The following is a 20,366-nucleotide window of genomic DNA, read 5'->3' on the forward strand; positions in this document are numbered from 1 at the left end:
GGGGATCACACAGAGAAGTGTCAGAGCAGGGTGCTTACCAGGTGAATGCCGAAATGTTTTGAAGGTGGGTGCGGCAGGGAAACAGCAGTATGCAGGCTCCATGGGTATGTCCTAACTGTCTGTAAAGAGCTAGGCAGGGCACGGGACATGCCCTCCTCCAACACTCAAGATCTCTTTTCTATCATCTCTTGCCTCCCTGCTTGCTGCCCTGAAGGTGGAGCCTCCCAAGGAGAGTTCCACCAAGAGCATTTGATTGTGATGCTCTTAAGCCATTCAGGAGCAACGATGAGCCTGCTAATGTCAGGCACTAACCTAGGTCCTCATTGAATTTTTTTTTGGGGGGGCCGGGGGTTGCCAGGGATTGAGCTCTGGCCCTCCACCACTGAGCCACATCCCCAGCCCTATTTTGTATTTTATTAGAGACAGGGTCTCACTGAGTTGCTTTAGTGCCTCACTCTTGCTGAAGCTGGTCTTGAACTCATGATTCTCCTGCCTCAGCCTCCTAAGCCGCTGGGATTACAGGAGTGCGCCACCCCGCCTGACCTCATTGAATCTCTAAACAAATCCTCTACTGAATCCCCAGTCCCTGAAGGAGGAAATAGAAACTCGGGAATGTTAAGCCACATGCCCAGAATCATCCACTTAGAAGAAGCAGGTCCATAATTGAAACCTGAGACTGCATGCCCTGTATGAGCTTCCTGTTGTTGCTTTAACAAATTAGCACTGACTTGATGGCTTAGAGCGTCACACATCTATCCTCTTATAGTTCTGGAGGTCACAATCCTAAGTCAGTCTTGGAGGGCCATAATAAGGTATGGTGCAGGACTGGCTCCCCAAGGCCCTAGGAAAGAAATGCTTCTTTGCATCTTCCAGCTTGTAGAAGATTCTGTCATTTCTTGGCATGCGGCTAGATCACTCCTGTCTCTGCTCCCATCATTTCATCTCTTTCTCTGACCCTGACCCTCTTGCATCCCTCTTGGAAGAACCCTTGCACCTCTAGGCTGCCTGGATGATGCATGATCCCCTCCCATATCACGATCCTTAACTTTAGCACACCTGCAGTCACCTCTGCTACATCAGGCACCGTAATCCCAGACTCTCTGGATCAGGATGTGGACTCCTTCCGGAAGAGGTGTCATTTTCACCCTAACAATCCTCAGCCCTACGCTTGTCAGGAAAGATGCCCACGCGGCCGGGGGTTCTCTCTCTGCCTCTTCCCTTAGGAATTTGTCCTTGTCTTTGCCCAGGAACAAAATTCTAGATTCAGAGTCAGCTCTTCTTAAACTCCCAGTCCCAGGACAGACTCGGCCTGCCGTGGGTCATGGGGCTCTCTAACTACCTCCAGTGCATGGCGAGCACGGTGGGCCAGGGACAGTGTGTCATCGTTTCTTGTTCTGCTTTCAATGTAGCTAACTCTCACATTTTGTTTTTCAAGAAAACGTGAACAGGCTCATGTTTTCTGGACTCAGTTTGTAGCAGACCATTGGCCGAACAGGTCAGAAAAAGCAGCACCCAGGAAGTCTCATCCCTTCGTCTTTATTAATCTGTTTGGGTTTTCTCGGCCCCTTGACCACAAGTTGAAAAGACACAGTGGTTTCTGGGAGAACCCTCCAGCACTGGAACTTCCCTCTGAGTGCGTTTACTTGTTGAACACCTTCTTGGTCCCCAGACCAGCACCCCGTCTCCCGTCACCAGGGAGAAGTTCGTGTTGCCGGCCTCCACGGTTGATCTGCTGCTTTCCTTTCGCCCATCAGCTGCCCCCCCCCCAGCTTCTCTGTGGCATGTGGTAGGCTCAGGATGCTCACTGGTCTGGAAGAGATTGGCTTGTTTAGCACGGCTGACGCTCTTGGGGTCCTCCTGACACCCGGGCCACCCTGGTTAGTCTGACAAGAAACGCCTGGGGCTTTTGGAAATCTCATCTGTGACACCGTAAGAGTCATCTTCAATATCCCACATTCCTGACTGGATTTGGGTATCGACCAACCCCCTCGGTATGAGGAGAAAGAGAATTTGTCAACAGATCAGGGAGGGAAACCTCAGGGCACAGCCGACCCAGCACAGGCTGACCTGAAACCAACGCTTAGAGCGGGGTTTCTGTGTGTGTGCACCTGCGACAGGTCAGCTTGTAGAGAAGGCGCAAGTCAGCCTGTGCAGGTTTGAGGAACTGCAATGGGGATGAATCAACAATTTCTCGGGGCTGGGGTGGTGGCTCAGTGGTAGAGCGCTTGTCTGGCATGTGTAAGGCACTGGGTTCAATTCTCAGCACCACATAAAAATAAATAAAATAAAGGTCCAAGGGTAAGCAATAAAAAGTATTTTTAAATAAAATAAAATAAAGTATTATTTCTCTTTGGTGTTAAATCTGTACTGACCTTTCACTGAAGTTACCTTATTTACCATCCGTCCACATTAGCCCTGTAGGGTAGGTATATAATTGTTCCCCTTCCATAGATTAGGAAGCTGAAGCCAAAGTAGTGAACTGACTTGTCCCGGATCACAGCCTGGGAGCTGCTTCTGCAGGGAGCCCAGGGAGGCTCTGCCCTCAGTTCTGTCCTTTCATCTGACTCCTCACTGCTCAAGGTCAGGTCCCTGGACCAGCAGCTTCAGCATCTGCTGGGCATTTGTCAGGAATGCAGACTCCGAGACCTGGCCTGAGACTTGCCAAGTAACAGCAGCAGCAGAATTCTCCAGATGACTCCTGCGCACAGCAGAAGAGGAGCTGTCACCTATGCCACCTCCTGCTGAGTTAGGGGCCATAACTGAGTGTGCCCTGGGTGTTGAGCCTGTGGCGAGGCTGCAAGACAGAAAACTCATGTACAAGGCAGCAGGATGCCACCCGGGGTCATAGCAGTGCCATGGAATACCAGACCAGGGTGCTCAGAGGGCACAGACAAGGGCCCTTGACCAGGAAGACTGTCCGGTGGAGCTTATTCCTGAGCTGAATGGGAAGGCAGTAACCCACTGTGATTGAGAACACCAACTCTGCATTTCCACTGTCTGGTTTCAAGGCCCAGTTCTACATTCCAGCTGTGTGATGTGGGACACGTTGCTTTACCTCTCTAATCAAAATATCACCTGATTGTTAAGTAGAATAAATGAGATTAATACGTGTAAAGGACACCCACAGTAGATAGCATTCAGATTAAAGGCAGAGAGGCAACTGAGGATGACCCCTAGGACTCACACTGAAACACTTTGATTGGATTAAAGTGGGTATTTACTGAGTATCTACTCTGTGCTGAAGCACATTCTGGACTCTGAGGTGTGAAGCTGAATTTCCAAAAACAGTGTCTATACCTGAAGCCATCACTGAAGGGTCAGAAAGCCACTGGTCATATCTCCTGATTTATATAGGTATTACAAAGCTATACATTTCCCTCTAAGTACTGCATTACCTGAATCCCACCAATTTTGATATTTTGTATTTGTGATCTCATCAATTCAAAATAGGTTCTCAGTTTCCATGTGGTTTCTTCTACCCTCACTGGTTTAGTAGAGCATTTGATCATTTCTGTTCAGCTAGTTCTCACTGACACCTGCTATGTACCAAGACCAGGCAGCTTTAGCTTCTGACTTCAGGGAGTTTATAGTCCAAAGAAGCATCCAGCATCTATTTAGAGAGTGGAGACATGAACACATTTTTTTTTTTTTTTTTTTTACATAAAGCAAAAGAAAACCAGATCTCTCCAGCACAGGTTCTCTGAATCCCAAGATATTTTTCACTGCTCAGTTGCAGCCTTTGAAGCAAAGCGTGCCCTGGTCACCACTGCATTCTCAGCCCCTAGCTCTGCACATAATAGGGACACATGGATATTTGTTGAACAGAATTGTTCTTTGCTACCCATGCATTTGGTCTGAATTCCTTTTGATTATTCTCTTCACTCATCTGCTCTCGACTGATTCCCCCAGTGTTTACTTAAGAACTATCCTTAGCCTATCTGTTGGCATAGTGAAGCTGTCTTCTTACTAATTGTCCCACAAAGTCTCTGATGGGTCTGTATGGAATCAGGCAGACCCCAGAAGCCATGAGCCGGTGAAGTCCTGCTCTTTCTCTGCCTTCCACCCACTGCACGCTGTGATGCATGTTGGACCTTTGCCCAGATTATGCTTGGAGTGGCACCAGCTGCACAGGATATGAGAAATATTTGCTCCGAGGGATCCAGAAGTGGAGATCTGAGTAGGATCAGCTGGTGCTCCAGCATAGAAGTCATTTCGCTCTCTTTGCTGAGAGGTCACTGTGCTTCTCCTCACTCAGCAGTTTAAGGGGTGCCATATTGTTTTCAACCTTCCGGCCCACGCCCGTTCCAAAATGTGGCCGGGTGTTGTCAAACAGCTCCGTGTTCCTGCCAGAAAGAGTCGTCCCATGAGGAGGGAGGCCGCCATCCAGTCCAGCCAGCAGTGCCTTTCAGTCAGTATATCAGAAGCTGGGAAACCCTGATTCCTTGTGCCCTGACCCAAGAGGCCTGCCTGCAAGCCCTCATACTGGAAGGAACTTCATTACTGGGAGGAGATGCCTCTTCTGGGAGCGGGTGCAGAGGATCAGGGTGGCTTCTACCCCAAGCTACCAGCATCTCCATACTTTCTGTCCCTCACTCTTGTGCAGTGAGCAAGGTGGGTTGGGAAGTTTGCTGCCTAATTCCCATTACTGGCTCTTGCATATGATCTGTTGTAACCTTGGACTTGCTTGAAGCTCTCTAGACATCAGTTTCCCCATCTGCAAAATAAAGGCAATTCTACCACCTACCTCCTGAGGTCGTGAGGTTGACAGGGCAAAAATCACCCCTGCAGAAGGAAACACAACACTGCATCCTACCCTGAATGGTGGAGCCAAAGGGAATGGGGAGAGCAGCCCAGATCTGAGAGGGGTCAAGGAGGTCGAAGTTCCCCTGAGGTGGGGGTGTGTGTTGATTACAAGGAGTTAGGGGTAATTGGGGTCCTAATCACTGTGAGTCCAGTATGACTGTGTACAGGAAGTCCAGTTGGACAGCCACAGGTCCCCACAGAAAAGGTTAACTGACTTTAGGCACAAAGTGCCATGATCGGTTTCAAAGCAAGTGGGATGGGAGCAAGAGTTTTATGACAGAGGTCCGAGGAGACTTGTAGGCTGACGATAAGGGCCTGTCAGGGTGTCCTGTGGATCGTACTGCTTGGGTTCTGTGGCATCCAGTGTGTGTGTGTGTGTGTGTGTGTTAAAATGCCTACTGTGTTAAAATATATAAATGATATTTATCATTTTAACTACTTGAAAGTGTGCAAGTCGTGGCATTGGGTACATTCACAGTGTAAAACCTTCACTACTTCCTGCAGGAGTTCCTCCTTATTCACAGTTTTGTGTTGCGTGGTTTCAGTTACCTGTGGTCAACTGTGATCTAAAAATACTGAATGAAAGATACCAAATATAAGCGACTCATACTTTTTAAATGGCTTGCCATTTTGAGTAGCATGAGGAATTTACTCGCCATCCCCACTCTGTCTTACCCAGAACCTGAATCCTCCCTTTGTCCAGCATATCCATGTTGTATGTGCTCCCCACCCACCAGCCATTTAGTAGCCATCTTGATTATCAAATGAATTGTCATGTTACTGCAGTGCTTGCCTATAGGGTTTGGCATTATCTATGGTTTCAGGCATCTACTGGGGGCTTTAGAACGTGTCCACCAATCGGCAAGGGGGGAGTACTGCATACTGAAAACTTTTTCACCATCCCTGACATACACTCTGTACCCACTAACCAGCTCCCCCTTCCCTACCACCTGAGCCCTGGTAACCTCTATTCTACTTTCTATTTCAGTGACTTCGCCTATTCTGGTCACCTCCCATATGTGGAGACACATACTCTTTGTCCTTCTGGGTCTGGTTTATTTCACTTAGCATGAGGTCTTCGAAGCCCACTCATATTATGGCATATATCAAAATTTCATTCCTTTTTAGGGTGCAATAATTTTTCATTGTGTGCAGAGACCCCATTCTGCTTGTCCATTCATTCTCTTGTGGCTGTCTGCTTCTGACTTTGCGCTGGTGTGACTCATACTGTTAAAAACATCGTTATACAAATATCTGTGCAGATCTCTGCTTTCCGTTCCTTTGGAAACATAGCTGGGAGGGAAGATGCTAGGTCGCGTGGTGGTGGCTCTTCAGGAACTGCCTAACTGTCTTCAACAGCGACAGCACTATTTCCCTTCCCTATCAATGGCAAATGCAGGCACCGATTTCCAATTTCTCCACATCCTACTCGACACTATTTTCCTTTTGTTTCCAATGTAGCTATCTCAGTGGGTAGGAAGTAGAACTGTTTTGGTTTCCCTAATAACTAACAAGGCCCAGCTTCTCCTTCTGGGCTCACTGGCCTCCTCTGCATCTTCCTTTGGAGAAAATCGTGTCCGTTTTTGACACTCAGAGCCTTTTCTTCTTGCGTTTTTTGGTTCGCGGCTACATCCCAGCACCATGAGTTTTGATGGTGCTAATTTCTTCTGGTCCTGTTTAGAATTTGAGGTAAAAAAGAAAACAGTAATTGAAGTAGACAGTTGTTACTTACGTGGGGAGGCTGGTGTCACACGCCTTGTGCTCTTTCATTAGTGGCATTAGGTCCTTATTATGTGTTTTACTAGGTAATTGTGATTCTTGGCTTTGGGATTTTGCATATTTCTCTCTGGTTTCTTTTGTCAGTCAACAAATAAGGCCAGTAGGATTCTGAACAAAGTGGGCCATTGTGGGGGAAAAAACGTCAAAGGAGAATGAAATCCCCCGCAAACCAAAAAGGATGGAGCAGTCAAAAGTAAAGAAGTAAATCCTTTAGCACCTCCTCTTCTCCAAAGGGTTTCTCTTTATAATTTTCTGAGGTTATGAATTTAACTCAGTAGGTTCGAGTGTGGTTGGAGACTCTAATTACTGAGTGTTTCAATGATCAGATGTGCTTTCTGTTTTCTTGAAATGCTCATTTTCCAGCTTGCTGGCAGGCCTTTCGGAAGGGTGAGAAAGTGAATCCTCACCAGGAATCAGGGGCTGACCCTGACAGGTCTTTCCAATCGGAGAAAGGGGACGTGATCCATCACCACCGCTGTCTGTGGCGGGAGACACTGTTCCATAGACAGCGGAGGCAGGTCACATCGGTCCAGTTTTCTTTTTGATCATCAGAATAAAAACAAGCAAAACCCCCAAAAAATAAAAGCCAAAACTACTTTCCTCTTTCAGTTTCTGCTACATTTGTTGTTCTTCCCTCTCCCTCACTGAAGAAAGTCACAGGACTAGTCCCTCTTCTTAGGATCTGGCATTTGACAGTGAAGTATTTTGATATTCTGGACAACTGGTAAAGGAATGCAAAAGTCGGATGCAAGTTTGATAAGGTCTACAAAGACATTAGAGCCACTATGTTTTGAGCACTTACCACACCACCAGGTGCCATCTGTTACCACCTGGGAGTTGGGAAGTCGTCCGTCCATCCATCCATCCATCATCCATCCATCCTGCCTCCGCCATGGGGTGGAGTAAGTGGTAAACAAAACCGAGTCCTGCTTGCGTTCTGGGAGGGACGGGGATAAAATAGGGGTAATTAACAAATACAGTTGCCCCACTGAAATCCCCCTACTTCTTTCTTTCTTTCTTTCTATCTAATACATCAGTCAGGATCCAGTAGGAGACATAGACTACACAGTAATTCTAACAGGTGAATTCAATATTAAGAATCCTTATCTATAATAGGGTCTCAGTTACTAAGAGGCAAGGAACTCTCAACAGTCCAGGAATGCAGACTTGGGAGCAGCCACTGCCCTGAGGGCTGGGCAGTGTTCCCAAGGAGGGATCAGGTCAAGAACCCCACCTGCCATGACTTGGTCCAGACCATGGTCCACTGATGGCAGAGGGTAGGACTTGTGGTAGTGCCAGGGAGGATGTCTGTGGTGGTGTCCTACCCTGGAAGCCTCCAGAAACCTGCCCGCTTGGGCAGTGTGCTGGAAAGTTTCCCTCTGGGAGAAGGAGGAGGCTGCCCACAGGGTGGTGCCTTCTGAGAGAGGTCCTCACCAGAACCTGAGGGCTCCACGTCCCTCCAGTGCCCTCTACTGGCAGAGCTTGACATGGTGCCAGCTGGCAAAGGGGACTTGCTGTTTGGTCCCACGCAGGGCAGTGCATCTGGTCTCACTCTGAGAGGTAGGCTGTTGAGGGCTGGGACAGTCGCCCATAAGTGCTGTGGGGAAATAAGCAGAAAGAGAGAAGGACTAGAAGTGTCTGGGGTGCTGTTTGATAGAAGGATGGCCTCTCTGGAGAGGTTGCGTTTGAATAGACCTAAAGAAGGTGCTAGCTGGTGGCAGAGCACTCCTGGCAGAGAGGAGAGCAGGTGCAAAGACACTGAGGTCAGAGCCGGCATGGCATGCTTGAAGAAAAGCAAAGAAGCCAGCCCCACACAGTGGATGTGGACAAGGGATCAGAGGGAACCTGGAAATTAGCATTTGGCCAGAGCATGCATGTGAAAAGAGACAGGAATCCTTCTGGAGAGCCTTCAGCATAGAGGTTAGCAGAACTGATTCATCTCTCCAAAGGACCACCTGGTTGCTCTGTTGTATGTATTGGAGGGGTGGAACATGGCGAGTCTGAAGCCGTGTCCTGTTTAGGAAGCCGCTATAGCCATTTAATCTCCAACCCCTAACCCCCAGTCCCCAACCTCTAACCACCCCCCAAACCCCAATCCCCAACCACCAGCCACCAAATCCCAACTGCCAATGAGGCCAAAGAACTGCTGGGTCCCATGTAAATCCATGCTCAAAGCAGTCACTCTTGTATCTGGGGTGGTGGACAAGTTTGAAAATAGTGCTGCTTGCACAAAGTCCCTAAGGTGATCAGTGTCTCTGCATTATATACTTAAAAATGATTAAAATGACAATTGTCTATTATTATATGTTTTATGACAGCACAGAGCATTTAAGAATCAGAATCACACAGGGCTTTGGTGTTCCCTTCTGTGGGCATCTCGTCAGGAACTAACAGTGTACAGGTGTCTTCTCTGAGGAAGTGCTTGATTCGGTCACTTGGTGAAGGCCACGTGGGCCTTGTCCTCCATTGTGAGGTTGCTATCTTTCCCTTTGTGGGTAATAAACACTTTAAAGGACAATTAAGAAAACACACAAAGAAATGGTGACCTTTATTCCCCCCTGACCACTACTAGCTCATTCTGGGCTTTGAGGGCTGGGATCCAGGTGTGCCCATATGCAGGTGGGAAGCGGCTCAACCACATTGGGTGCCTTGCTCAAGTTAGTACTGTTTGTGAGTGGCCAGATCATAAACTCCATGAGGGCAGGGGTCTAGACTGTTCTGTTCCCAGAGCACCCTCATCACCCACAACAGCTCTTGTACATAGAGTAGGCACCGAATAGGTGTTTGTCATCGGAATACAGTGGAGTCGGATGCCTGTTTTCTGACTCCATGCCCTGTGTCCTCTCCTCTGCAACTCTGGACTGCTTGGAAACAGCTCAGCCCTCTAACAGGGGAGGGCAAGCCCCCCGCCTCCATCCAGCTCCTGAACTGTCATTAATTAGCACCCCCATTCCTAAGATTTCAGGAATGTCCAGCTGCTTGCTAGCTAGCATGGCGAGTACTGTCCATGGTCCCACCCATGGCTAAGTCGTTGGCCACAGACAGCAGACGCTGGGCTCTCCCAGGGACATTCCTGCCGTGTTTGGAGCAGGGTGCTCTGCTGCTCATGTCCGCTGAGGTTTGTGTTGCTGTTGTGTTTATGGGAAAACGCTGTTACTATTCTGAGGCTGGTTCTCACTTATTCATAGCTCCGCGCTGGTGGGTGGAATGAGAAGTTATAATAGAGTGCAGGTGCCTCTCATTGTTTTCCGCTCCTCACTGGATAGTGTTTATTAAAAAGGAAATCACAGTGGTGTGTCTGGAGCTGAAGTCTGAACAAATAACCCAAAAGGAGGAGTCCCAGGAAGGTGGGCAGGAGGCAGCGCACAAAGAAAAGCAAAAACAAGTCTGAGCTAATTGGGATCAGTCAGTGCTTTGCATGTGAATTATGAACAGCAAGCTTGGCTGCAAAATCATTATTGTACTCAACCTTTGTTGGCATACTTCACGCACTTTTATGGAAGATCCACCATTTGAATTTAACACATTTTACCCAAGCCTTTAACGGAACTTGAAAATATGATTCTGAGAGCTGAAGTGAGATCCTTTCCAAGTATTTAAAAATGGCACAGGGATGGATGGATGTATTAGTGTGCACACTTCTCTTAATGCTTTCCTGTTCCTTGGAGGAACCACACCAGGTCCCTCTGGGCAAGGTCTGGAGCATTGAACTCAGCTGAGGTCTGCCTTAGGAAAGGCGTTGGAATCCATGTTGCCATCTCCTGTTCTCCAGCTGGCTCCTTGGAAGACACACAGTGCACATGATAGTGAGAGGCAATCCTGACACTTTGCATTGTTCTGGACTGTGAGGTGCTCCCAGGAGATCCTCTGTTCTTCACATCTCATGGGTATCCAAGAGATCTGCTTCCTCATTTGGAAAACATTTACAATACAAAGATAAACTGAATGTCGCCTTTGCCCATAGCATTCACGGTCTTTAGAGGGACACAGTCATGTACAACTAAAGACAGCACGGGGGTCGTGTGCTGCAGAGGTCAAAGGAGCAGAACCCAAAGAGATCAGTGCACTCAGCCTGAAGATTCAGGTAAGATTTAATACAGGTGGCCACATTTGAAGGATGCCAGGAAGATAAGTGGAGTCTTCTTTTGCTCAGAGTGGGTAGGGAAGGGCTTTGTAGGCAGAGGCATAAGCCTGAAGAGGCTCAGGAAGACCAAAACCATCAACACATTCAGGGGTCTCACAAGCCTACTGTATCCAGTTTGTGCAGGTGGAGGGGGGGCTCTAGGTGAGACTGGAAAGTTTGGCAACGTGGGCAGACGGAGGGAGACCTCCCAGCCTCACTGCTGACAGGGAGGGGAGCCATGTCAGGCTTACAGAATAGAAGACAGGGCTCCCAACTCCTGCCATCAAGCATTCTCGTATTTTTAGAAGGGTCTGGTTCCTGAAATACCTCAATTCCTCTGCTTCCCTGGCTCCTCTCTCTTCTGCCTGTTCATTGAGCTGAAAGATTATCAGGACTATATTCAGCTCTCGCTAATAATAACATGAAACAAAAATATCTCATGGGTTTGCTGCTTGTGAGTGTTTTGACTATTCATGGCAAAGCCCTTGAGAGTCGCACCCACCCCACCCCATCCCTATAGTTCTGGGGCAGCTTTTCAATGAGTGAAATGGGGCCTGACTTTTGCTCAAAATGATATTCTTTTGTGGCTTGTGTACTCCAAGAAGTGAAGGACTCAGCCACGTTCCTCATCTCTTAATGGAACAGAGAAGCCACTGCGATACTCTGCAGGTAGCCCGTAGACCACGCAACCCTTCTGCACCTGGGGAGAGAGCATGGTCTTTAACTCCCCCGACCCCTGCTCATGTAAGATGAAAATTTCTTCCGTATGGACTGGACTCGAGCCTTAGCAATATGGTACCAGCAGTGCTTCACCCCAGGGGTAGGTGCCCATTGAACGGAGGGTATTAATATAATAGTCTCCGGCATCATTAACCTGGCCATTCTCGGTTTCTCTGCATTTCTACCTTTGTTTCCTTTGGCCAATGGAACGCTGGATTTGGTCCCTACTTTCTGCTGAACCACAAGTGGCTGTGATCCTCCCATTTAGCATTGTCTTGTTGGACATTGGCAAATCTAATACCATGAGCCTCTTCAGGAGGCTGAGTCCTTCAGGGTCAAGGCCAGTGGGTGGCCCTCGGCACTCTAAACACAGGACCATGTGAGGGCACTGGCTTTCTGTGCAGGACTCAGCTGCCCCAGATAATCCCCCAGGTAGTCTTTGGCTTTCACAAGGACACCCTGGCCACTACCTCAGAACCTCCTAATCCAGCTCCCAAATTCACAAGGCACTAGGGGAGCAGAGGGGAGAGAGGGGGATATACAGCCTGGTTCAAAGAAATGATCCAGAACTTTCAGAGTACTTCCTTCTAGGTCTCCTCTAGATCTTCCCAAGCAGAGTGGCTGGGACCCTGGCATCTAGGCCCGGGCCTCTGACCTCTAGTATGACTTTTTGACATGGGCCAATCCGTGGCCCCTCTTCTTCAATTTTCTCATCTGTACAATGAGAATTCAAGTATTTATTATGAGAATTGAATATTAAGATCAAATATCATGATCCACAAATGGTACTTGGCAACTGGTGCCCAGGAAACCTGACCCAGCGGCCCCTGTGGCACCAGTAGTGTGTGCCAGGCAAAGAGGTGTGGTCTTCATGGATTGCATCAGTTTCAAGTCAATGTTCAGGCCCCACCCCTAGCCCTGTTTTATACAGCGTGTATCTTTTCAAACTTTACCTGAAATTCTAAGATCGATTTGAAGAAAATAAGGACAATTGGAGATGAAGTTCTTGTCAAGTGAGTTTCCGACTTAATGCTTTAGGAACCTTGTTTTTGGTCTCTGTTTCTGGCAGGCTGTTGCTCTCCCTCCACTCCCCTCCCACTGCTTGCACAGTTGACCTTGACCTTGACTCTGCCTTCTGTGCATCCATGCTGCCCATCAGGACTGGCCGTGAAGATTCGAGAGGTACCTCCTAGAAATGTCTGTCTGGCCATCCCGGGCCACAGTCACACGTAGCCACTGAGCACTTGAAATGTGGCTAGTGTGACCAAGGGGCTGAACGCCTAATTCAATTTAATTCAATTTAAATAATTTAAATAGATTTCCCTAGTGGCTGTCATGTTGGGCTGCACAGTGTAGGCACTGCAAATTCAGACATAAAATCCACCGTGCCTGCTCCTACAGAGCCCTGGTGGTCAGGGGAGTGAGCTGCGGGCACTAAGAGTGTGAGAGGACAGGGACATGCAGATGGGCACAGGGCCGAGAAAGCCCTGGTGTCAGAAGAGTCAAAAGGTCTCTCCAGTGCCGCGCACAGAGCCTCCCTGGAGAGCGGATCTGTTTGTGATGTACCCAATCCTGGGACAGGCACTTTGCTGAGGCACCGTCACATTTCACCTGGGCTGTGGTGATGGCAACCCATCCTAAAAGGGAGTCTGAGATTCAATTGGGTGACCGACCTCCAAGGTTGAATGGAGAAAAGCCTGGTTCCCAGCCACACCAGTCTGCCTGCTCCTCTGTTTACCCCCTCACACCCTCGTCTCTTTCGCTGGTCCCTTTTAATACTCGGTGACTGGTAACCACAGACACGTCCCTGTCCCCGCCAGCCTTCAGGTGGGATGGAGGCAGGTTTCACGTAACTGGCTTCTCTTTCGGTGAGGAACGGGCTGTCAGCAAGACCACAGGATAATAAATATGCCAGTATTTACATCATGCCGGATCTTGGTGTGATTGCCACCTGTGTTGTTGACCAGGGTGTCACATGCCCATGCTCTAATCCTGGTCTCGATATGACTGTGAGGACAGGGCCAAGTCATTTCACAATGGGGGTGAGTGTTCCTAGCTTCTCAGAAGACCGACGCAATTCAAGGTATGAAATTCAAGGTGTGGCCTCAGAGTCATTTCGCTCAGCAGTTTCTCTGCCGTGCTTTCTCAGTAGGTGAAAGGGGAGCTCGTCACGGTCTCCCGTCCGGCTGGCCTGTTCACCAGGAGGTTTGCAGGTGGACCTGGAGGGAGACTTCTCTTGAGAAACCTTGTGACTGGCGGCGTTGCTTTCCCCAGCCCTGAGCCATTTCTGTCCTGTGCATGGGAAGGGAACCCTTGTCACGGGCAGGTGCACCCCTGGTGCCCCTCTCGGCTCCAGGTCAGCTCTTCCTGGAAACACCCACATTTACCCTGCAGTGTGCTGTTTCCCGCCAGGTGGCACTTGACAGGGATAGGATGCCCCCCACCCCACTTGGCAGTGACCTGTTGGATTCACTCCAAATCCCACTTTACATCCCCAGCTATTTTGGGGTTTGACAGGCCTGAATTAAACCAATGAACTTAATCTTCTCATGGAGCATTTTACCTGGAAGGGATTCATAGAGATCACAGCTTCACCTAAACCTCTCCCTCCCACATACCCCACCACTGGGGAACGTGGTAGATGCGGCTCCAACATGTCTCACTTTTTAAGAATGATGTATTAAGGCCCAGAAACGGGCTCTGCTACTCCTGCCAGGGATGGCCAACAGATTCCTCTGCCGAAGGCTCTGTGGTCAGCACTTGGTACTGATCCCCTCAGCCCCACAACTCTGTGAATGAGATGCATTTTTAATCTCCACTTTTAAGAGTGAGGAGCCTGAAGCTCAGAGAGTGTCAGCAGCTGCCCCAGCTCCCACCGCACATAAGTGGAACCAGGACCCCATGGAGCTGGTCAGATTAGGAAGCTTGTGCCCTTAGCCAGAGGTATCAGGTCCAGTGGGTGGCAGAGGGGGGATCTCCCTCGAGGTTCTCATTGTGTGCCCTGTGTGGCCCCATGGAAGGAGAGAGAGGGAAGGCGTCTTTGGAACTGGGTGGCATAACATATGATCCCTTACAGCTTCGTGCCTCCTGTGGTAGCTTAAAACTAAGGCCATGGGTTGTAGGCACAAAGCAATGGTGGGCAGCCACCAGACCAGGTCTCTTCCAGCCAAACTTCCTGTCAGTGGCAAAGGCTCTGGAACACCGTGAGTGGCACCTGGTACAGATCACCTCAGGGGAAACTCCATGTGCAGGTTTTGTCTCTTTGTTTTGTGTTTTTTGTTTTAGTTGAAATAAATGAATGGTGTGACCAGGGTTCCAGGTACTTCAAGTCCCCAAGACCCTGCAGCCTGGGGTAAGGCTCTTCTTGTCTGCACCTCCTCTTTGGGAGGAGACTCTGGGGGTTTACTTCCCCAGACAAGACACTCCCAACAGCCTCCTGTCACCTCCTGTCACCTCTGGAGGCTGGGGTCATGGAGGAGGACCCAGAGAGCACTTGTCTTCTCCCACCCAAGAGGGCTGTGTCCGCTCATTGGTGAGCTGATTGATTGGTGGATCACGTCCTTGAGCTCTCAACCTGTGGATGTCATGCTAAGAGCTGGAATGTGTTACTAAATGAGTCAAAGGCCCCTGTCTTGAGGGGACTTGCCTGAGTACGGGAAGAAGATAATAAGCAGTAAACACACAAGATCAGATCGAGACCGAGCACCATCAAGAAGGCAGGTCGTGCAAGCAAGTGCAGGGAAGGGGGTCCAGGAGGACCGAGGGCGGTGACATTGGGTCTGAGGGATGAAAACCAGCCGCAACCGGAAGGGCTGACTGGGGTGTACGTCCCAGGCAAGGTGAGCTGAGGTGCAGAGTCCCAGAGGCACAAAAGAACTTGGCCTCTTGACGGGACAGAACACAAAAGCGCCTGGGTGGCCGATGTGGCTTGGGCCATGGGGTGGATTCCAGCTGGATTTTATTCTTGGGGAATCAAGGAAGCCACGGAGGGTTTAAGCAGGGGACTGACAGGGCCCAGTGGTGTTTTCAAAAGCTCTGTCTTGGGGCTCGAGGGGTCGGAAAACAGCAGTGGCCTGCAGTGTGTGGATGACATTGCCCAGAGCCTCGGGGCCAGGCCAGAGAATGGACCTCCCACAGGGAAGCCCAAGCTGCTCGCAGCCTCCACACCTGGAGATGGTTTTTCGTTTGCAGCCTCCAGAGGCGCAGAGTGCCCTACATGACGCTCTGACATTCTAGACCCAAACTAGTGTTGTCCTTTTTGAAAGGTGCATCAGGACAGGAAGTGACATGTTTGCCCCAACTGAGGTGCGGTGGGGTGTGTTGGGACCCTGGCATGTGCCCGAGCCCCTGTGCCCAGGACCCCTCACGTCGGCTGGTCACTGGTCACTTGGCTGTCAAGAGAGATGTTTCAGAAGCCCTGCATCTCAGTGCTTGGAAGCTGGAAGGACAGGGAAGGGGAGCTTGGCTGCGGTGCTCAGAAATCCACAGGTCACCCTGCCGTGTGCCACTGGGACTGCCTCTGTCCTGCTTCTCCCCCCACCTCTGTCACCAACCACTGTCCTGCCCAGGGAGGCCATGTCCATCCAAGAGCTGCTGCAGGTCATGGCCCGGTGCTACCAGGGGTAGATGGCCAGGCCCCCTGGGGAGCGATGACTTATGCTTTGTGCACTTCCTATGTAAACACACATGTCTCCCCTATGACTATCCAAGAGCTATTGGTCCTTTACAAAGATATAAATAAAGTCACGATGACTACGGCGGTGAAGATGGCGACGTTTCAGCAGGTAGCAAGCCTTGGCACGCCATGTGTGCTCCACCCAGCACCCCGGCTGTTTACCTGGGAGAACGCTTCGGATCCTCCCAACAACCCACAGAGGAGTGCTGCATGTCCTTGTCCTACATGTAACCTGAGGCCGAGGACTTGAGTGCAAGCAAGATGGTTCCCAGACCTGTCCTCCTGACCACTACTGGATATCTGCGAGCACCGTCTTATTATGGCTCTTATTTTTCTCATAGGGACGGGGCTAGATAGAGGAGGCTGGTGCACTCAAGGACAGATGTCCTCATCCCCCTCACTCATCCCCTTCCCTCTCTGTCCGTCTTCACCGTCACCGGGGCTTCCTTTGCCCAGGTGCCCCCATCCCCTCTGCTGCGGCTCTCCCTCCTCCAGCGCCCGCTGTGGGCACCTTTAGGAACCCGCCCTTCCAGCCGTCCTCCCTGTCCTTCCTTGAGCACTTCTCGGCAGCAGTCTCCAGCTGCCCCTCCAGGCTTTCCCTCTGGTGGTCAAGAAGAGGCCGCAGGCCGCTCCCTCCTGCTCCTGGGGGGTGCCCCACAGTGCTCTAGGGTCTAGATGCACCCCCAGGGGTAGGGGAGTTTGCCCGTGGGGTGATGGGCCCACGTGAGGAGTGCTTCCCCTTCTCTCCAGCAGGCAGCAAGGCTCCCACCACTCCACCGCTCAGATCCAGGCCCCTGGACCTGGACTGTGCCTCTTCCCTCCCTCCCTTCCCTCCCTCCCTTCCTTCCCTCCTTCCTTCTTCCTTCCTTGTGTTCTAGTCTTTCTTTTCTTAGTCTTTCCTGTTTTACTTAGTGTCGCATTTTTTAAAACTTGTGATCATACTACATTTGCCATTTGAAGTTTTTGACCAAGTTATTGTGGTATTACAAAGGCCTTGTGTACTGTGTCTTATGACCGTATGGTACAATTATAAGGTGGCTATTAAATCATGTCCCACTAAGAATGAGATAAACACTGTAAACTAAACAATGATCCAAAGCACTTTTCTCTCCCAGAACTGTTTTTATGCCTATTAGAAAGGCTCTTTTGACTTATTTAGACGTGGATCTATCGTATATCAGACCCTCTCCATGCCTTTCTGGGCACCGAGCTTTTGGTTACAGAATCATAGTACATAGAGAGATCTAAAGACACTTTAAATGTCAATTAAACTCAATGTGGATAACACCAAAAACCCACTCATTTCCACTGAAATGAGAAGCTAAGACTGAGATCTCATAGGGGAACAAAACTTGTTTCAATGTGCATGAGAGTTGGTCCATATTTGTAATGGCTGCCTGAGAGCCGGGAGTGTGCACATCAGACTTGACTTACCAGTCCTCCTAACATGAGACATTCAGATTCTCACAGTCTTCTGCTGAGCTCTGCTCGCAGGGCACACAGTGCTGTGCAGATCAGCAAACCTGCATAGCAAGTGGGTGCAGGCCTGGGCTAAGGGAGCTTGCCCAGGGGACTCGGCCCGAAGGAGGAGGAGGATAGTGAGAAGCCACAGACAAGAGAGAGAAGACAGGAAGAAGTCTCAGCACAACCCAGCTGCACTCAGCATGAGCTCCTTCTGGGAAGTGGTTGCTCTTCCCCAAGGCAAGGCCTCTGATGGAGACCTGGGGAAGGCCAGGGTTCCCTGAGCGGGGCAGGCTGACACTCAGAGCCTGGACCCAGGGAGGGAGAGGAGGCACCTGATGCTTTCCAGGAACCACAGACATGCCAGCCTACCCTGTGTCTTTTGCAAAGATGTACATGTCTTCCAAATCACAGTTTTGACAGCCATAATGGCCATGGTGATGATGGTGGTCATGCTGATAATGGCCATGGCAATGATGGTGGTCATTATGATGTTGGCCATGGCGATGATGGTGGTCATGCTGATGTTGACGATGACAATGTCAGTGGTGGTGATGCTGATGTTGGCTGTGGCAATGACGGTTATATCGGTGAGGTCCGTAGAACCTTCTTTGACCGTGGCTCCTCACATGTAGTGACACACTGAATCCTCATGGCCACCCTCCAAGGTCAGGACCATTGCTGTTCCCAGTTCACTTGCATCTCCTTCAACCCCTTGGTCCTCATAACCGAAGCTCAGAGGATGTGGGCTCCAGTGTAGAAGCAGAACGGGGAGGGCAGGTCAAGCCCTGCCTCCTTTGGTAACCCTGAGAAGACAAGAGCTCTTTGACCTCAGTGGAGCTGAAGAGTGAAGAACGAGAAATCTGTGGCTCTGCCTGGCTTTTCCCCACTCAGGAGCCCACGGGCATCTGCTGGGTGCCATTCTCACCCACTTGAAGATTGCCAGTATAGCGGCTGGGCACAGAGGCCCTAAGACAAGCTGCCAGCCACGTGACCTCTCTGAGCCTCAGTCTCCTCATCTACAAAGTGGGAATAAATAGCAATCAATGCCTCAGAGAGTTGTTTTGAGAATTAAATGAGACAATACACGAAGTGCCCAGGAGTGGTTCAGGTTTTTGCCAGGTTGTCCCCATTGTCACGGCTGGCTTTGGCTGCCCCTAGGAAGTGATTCCCCTAAAATCTCCATCTGAGGCCTGTGGCTCTAAGCTCGCCATGACTCTCGTCCTAGGGATGGACCCACCTCTGTCGGTCCCAAGCACTGCCGAGGGGTCCTCCTGGTTGGCAGTATCCTCTTGAGTGCTAGCCCACACCTCCCAACACGACTGAGGTCACACTCACAGCCTGTGACCACATGAGAAACCCAGGTGCCCCCTCTTGCAGCTGGTCAGGGGGCCCTGGGGTAGGTCGGCAGCAGCAGCCCAGAGAACAGAAGCCAGCTCCTGGCGGCACGAGTGGCAGTGGTGATTATAGCCAGAGAGAGCAGAATCCTACGTGCTTGCACCGTCTCCGGGGAATACACTAATTGAGAAATAACATGCATAAAAATAATTCGATACTAGTATGTAAAACTAAAAACAATAACCAAGTGTGACTGGCTGTCTGAGAATTAAGTAAAGGAAGATGAAGTGTCTCTCGCCAGCAGGCGCTCCCCGCAGAGGGGAGGGCTGCGGTGGCTCTTGCGCCTCCTGCCTTCCAGGGGCAAGTGTCACTCTGCAGCAGAGATGGCCACTTCAGCAGCAGCTTTGAGCACCTTACTCCGAATATTTCTTTGAGCAGCAGCTGCTAGGAGAAAACCTCAGTTAAGGCTGTTTCTAGGGGCACAAGGGGGTCTCAGGCTGAAACACACAGCCCTACACCAGTGGTGTGCTGGTAAACGTAACAACAGGCTTTCTGAAAGGAAAAGTGAGTGTGTGTACACAGGCACATGAGCGCCAGGTTATTACAGATTGCAGATGTACAGGACACGTCGCCATGACTCTCAACGACACCATACACGATACTCTTACTCGTAAGCCCAAGAGCTGATTCTCACTCCATGGTTCTGGCTGGTTCTTGCCATGCAGGGGGATCCATTGCCAAAACACTGTTGTGGCCCTGCCTGCCATCACAGGGAAAATGGGCGAGTATTTTCATTTGCTCTAACAAGTCAGGTGCAAGTAAAACAGCCAAGGTATGTGTCTGCCCTCCACTTATTCACACCTGCCGTGACTTCTTTGCTGGTCGGATGATAGTGTCTGAATGCAGGAAGAATATTCCTTTGTTTTTTATGCTGTTCGTAATGCAGCCTCTTTATAAATGACACACGTTAGTTTTATCTGCATCATTAACATCTTTTACATTCCCCCCCGTTTGTTTTTTTTTTGAGACATGTTCTCCCTATATTGCTTGAGGCTGGCCTCCAATTTGTCACCCTCCTGCTTCCGGAGTTTCTGGAATTACAGGTATGTGTATAGCTTTTACTTCAGTTTCTTAAGTCTAGAGCATCAGTAAAACTACAAGTGACACCCTCATTTGTAGTGTTTGCCCATTTCCCTGGTATAAATGCTTGTACTGAGGCCAATTATAAGTCATCAATGTGACATCACCAAAGGAGTTGGGAGTGACGTGTCCTTATTTACAATGCAGTAGAAATACATGCTCTCCAGCATAGATAATAGTAATAAACAATTTAAGTCATGAGTTTTGAGTATTTGTTATTTATTTTTTTATTTATGCATACAGTTTTTTGTGATTTTTGGTTTTGTTTTTTCACTTTCCATGTCCAAGTATCATTTAGGTGTAAGCTCATATGAGTCATTTTTTTCA

The 20,366-nt window shown here is 49.7% G+C and overlaps 2 protein-coding genes across 4 annotated transcripts in view; one reads left to right on the forward strand and one right to left on the reverse strand.

Moving 5' to 3' along the window:
• Wwox (WW domain containing oxidoreductase) overlaps positions 1-20,366 on the forward strand; it is a 563,473-nt gene that overhangs the window by 512,291 nt on the left and 30,816 nt on the right. The gene's annotated exons all lie outside the window — the stretch shown is intronic.
• LOC124086722 (uncharacterized) overlaps positions 1-20,366 on the reverse strand; it is a 51,524-nt gene that overhangs the window by 8,292 nt on the left and 22,866 nt on the right. For 2 of the 3 annotated variants that reach the window (XR_009225917.1, XR_006849896.2), the window contains exons 3-4: positions 8,017-8,179; positions 7,385-7,519 (exon numbers count right to left, since the gene is read on the reverse strand). Coding sequence is in view for 1 of the 3 variants with exons in the window: in XM_058575971.1 (XP_058431954.1) it covers positions 7,385-7,519; positions 8,017-8,359 (478 nt within the window). In the remaining 2 variants the exon portion in view is untranslated. Of the gene's footprint in view, positions 1-7,384; positions 7,520-8,016; positions 8,582-20,366 lie in introns of those variants that run through there. The other variant, XM_058575971.1, reaches the window with a different exon arrangement.

Source organism: Marmota monax, unplaced genomic scaffold (assembly GCF_021218885.2).
Source record: "Marmota monax isolate L192 unplaced genomic scaffold, Marmota_monax_Labrador192_F-V1.1 WCK01_AAM20220418_F8-fsc00024, whole genome shotgun sequence".
NCBI lineage: Eukaryota > Metazoa > Chordata > Mammalia > Rodentia > Sciuridae > Marmota > Marmota monax.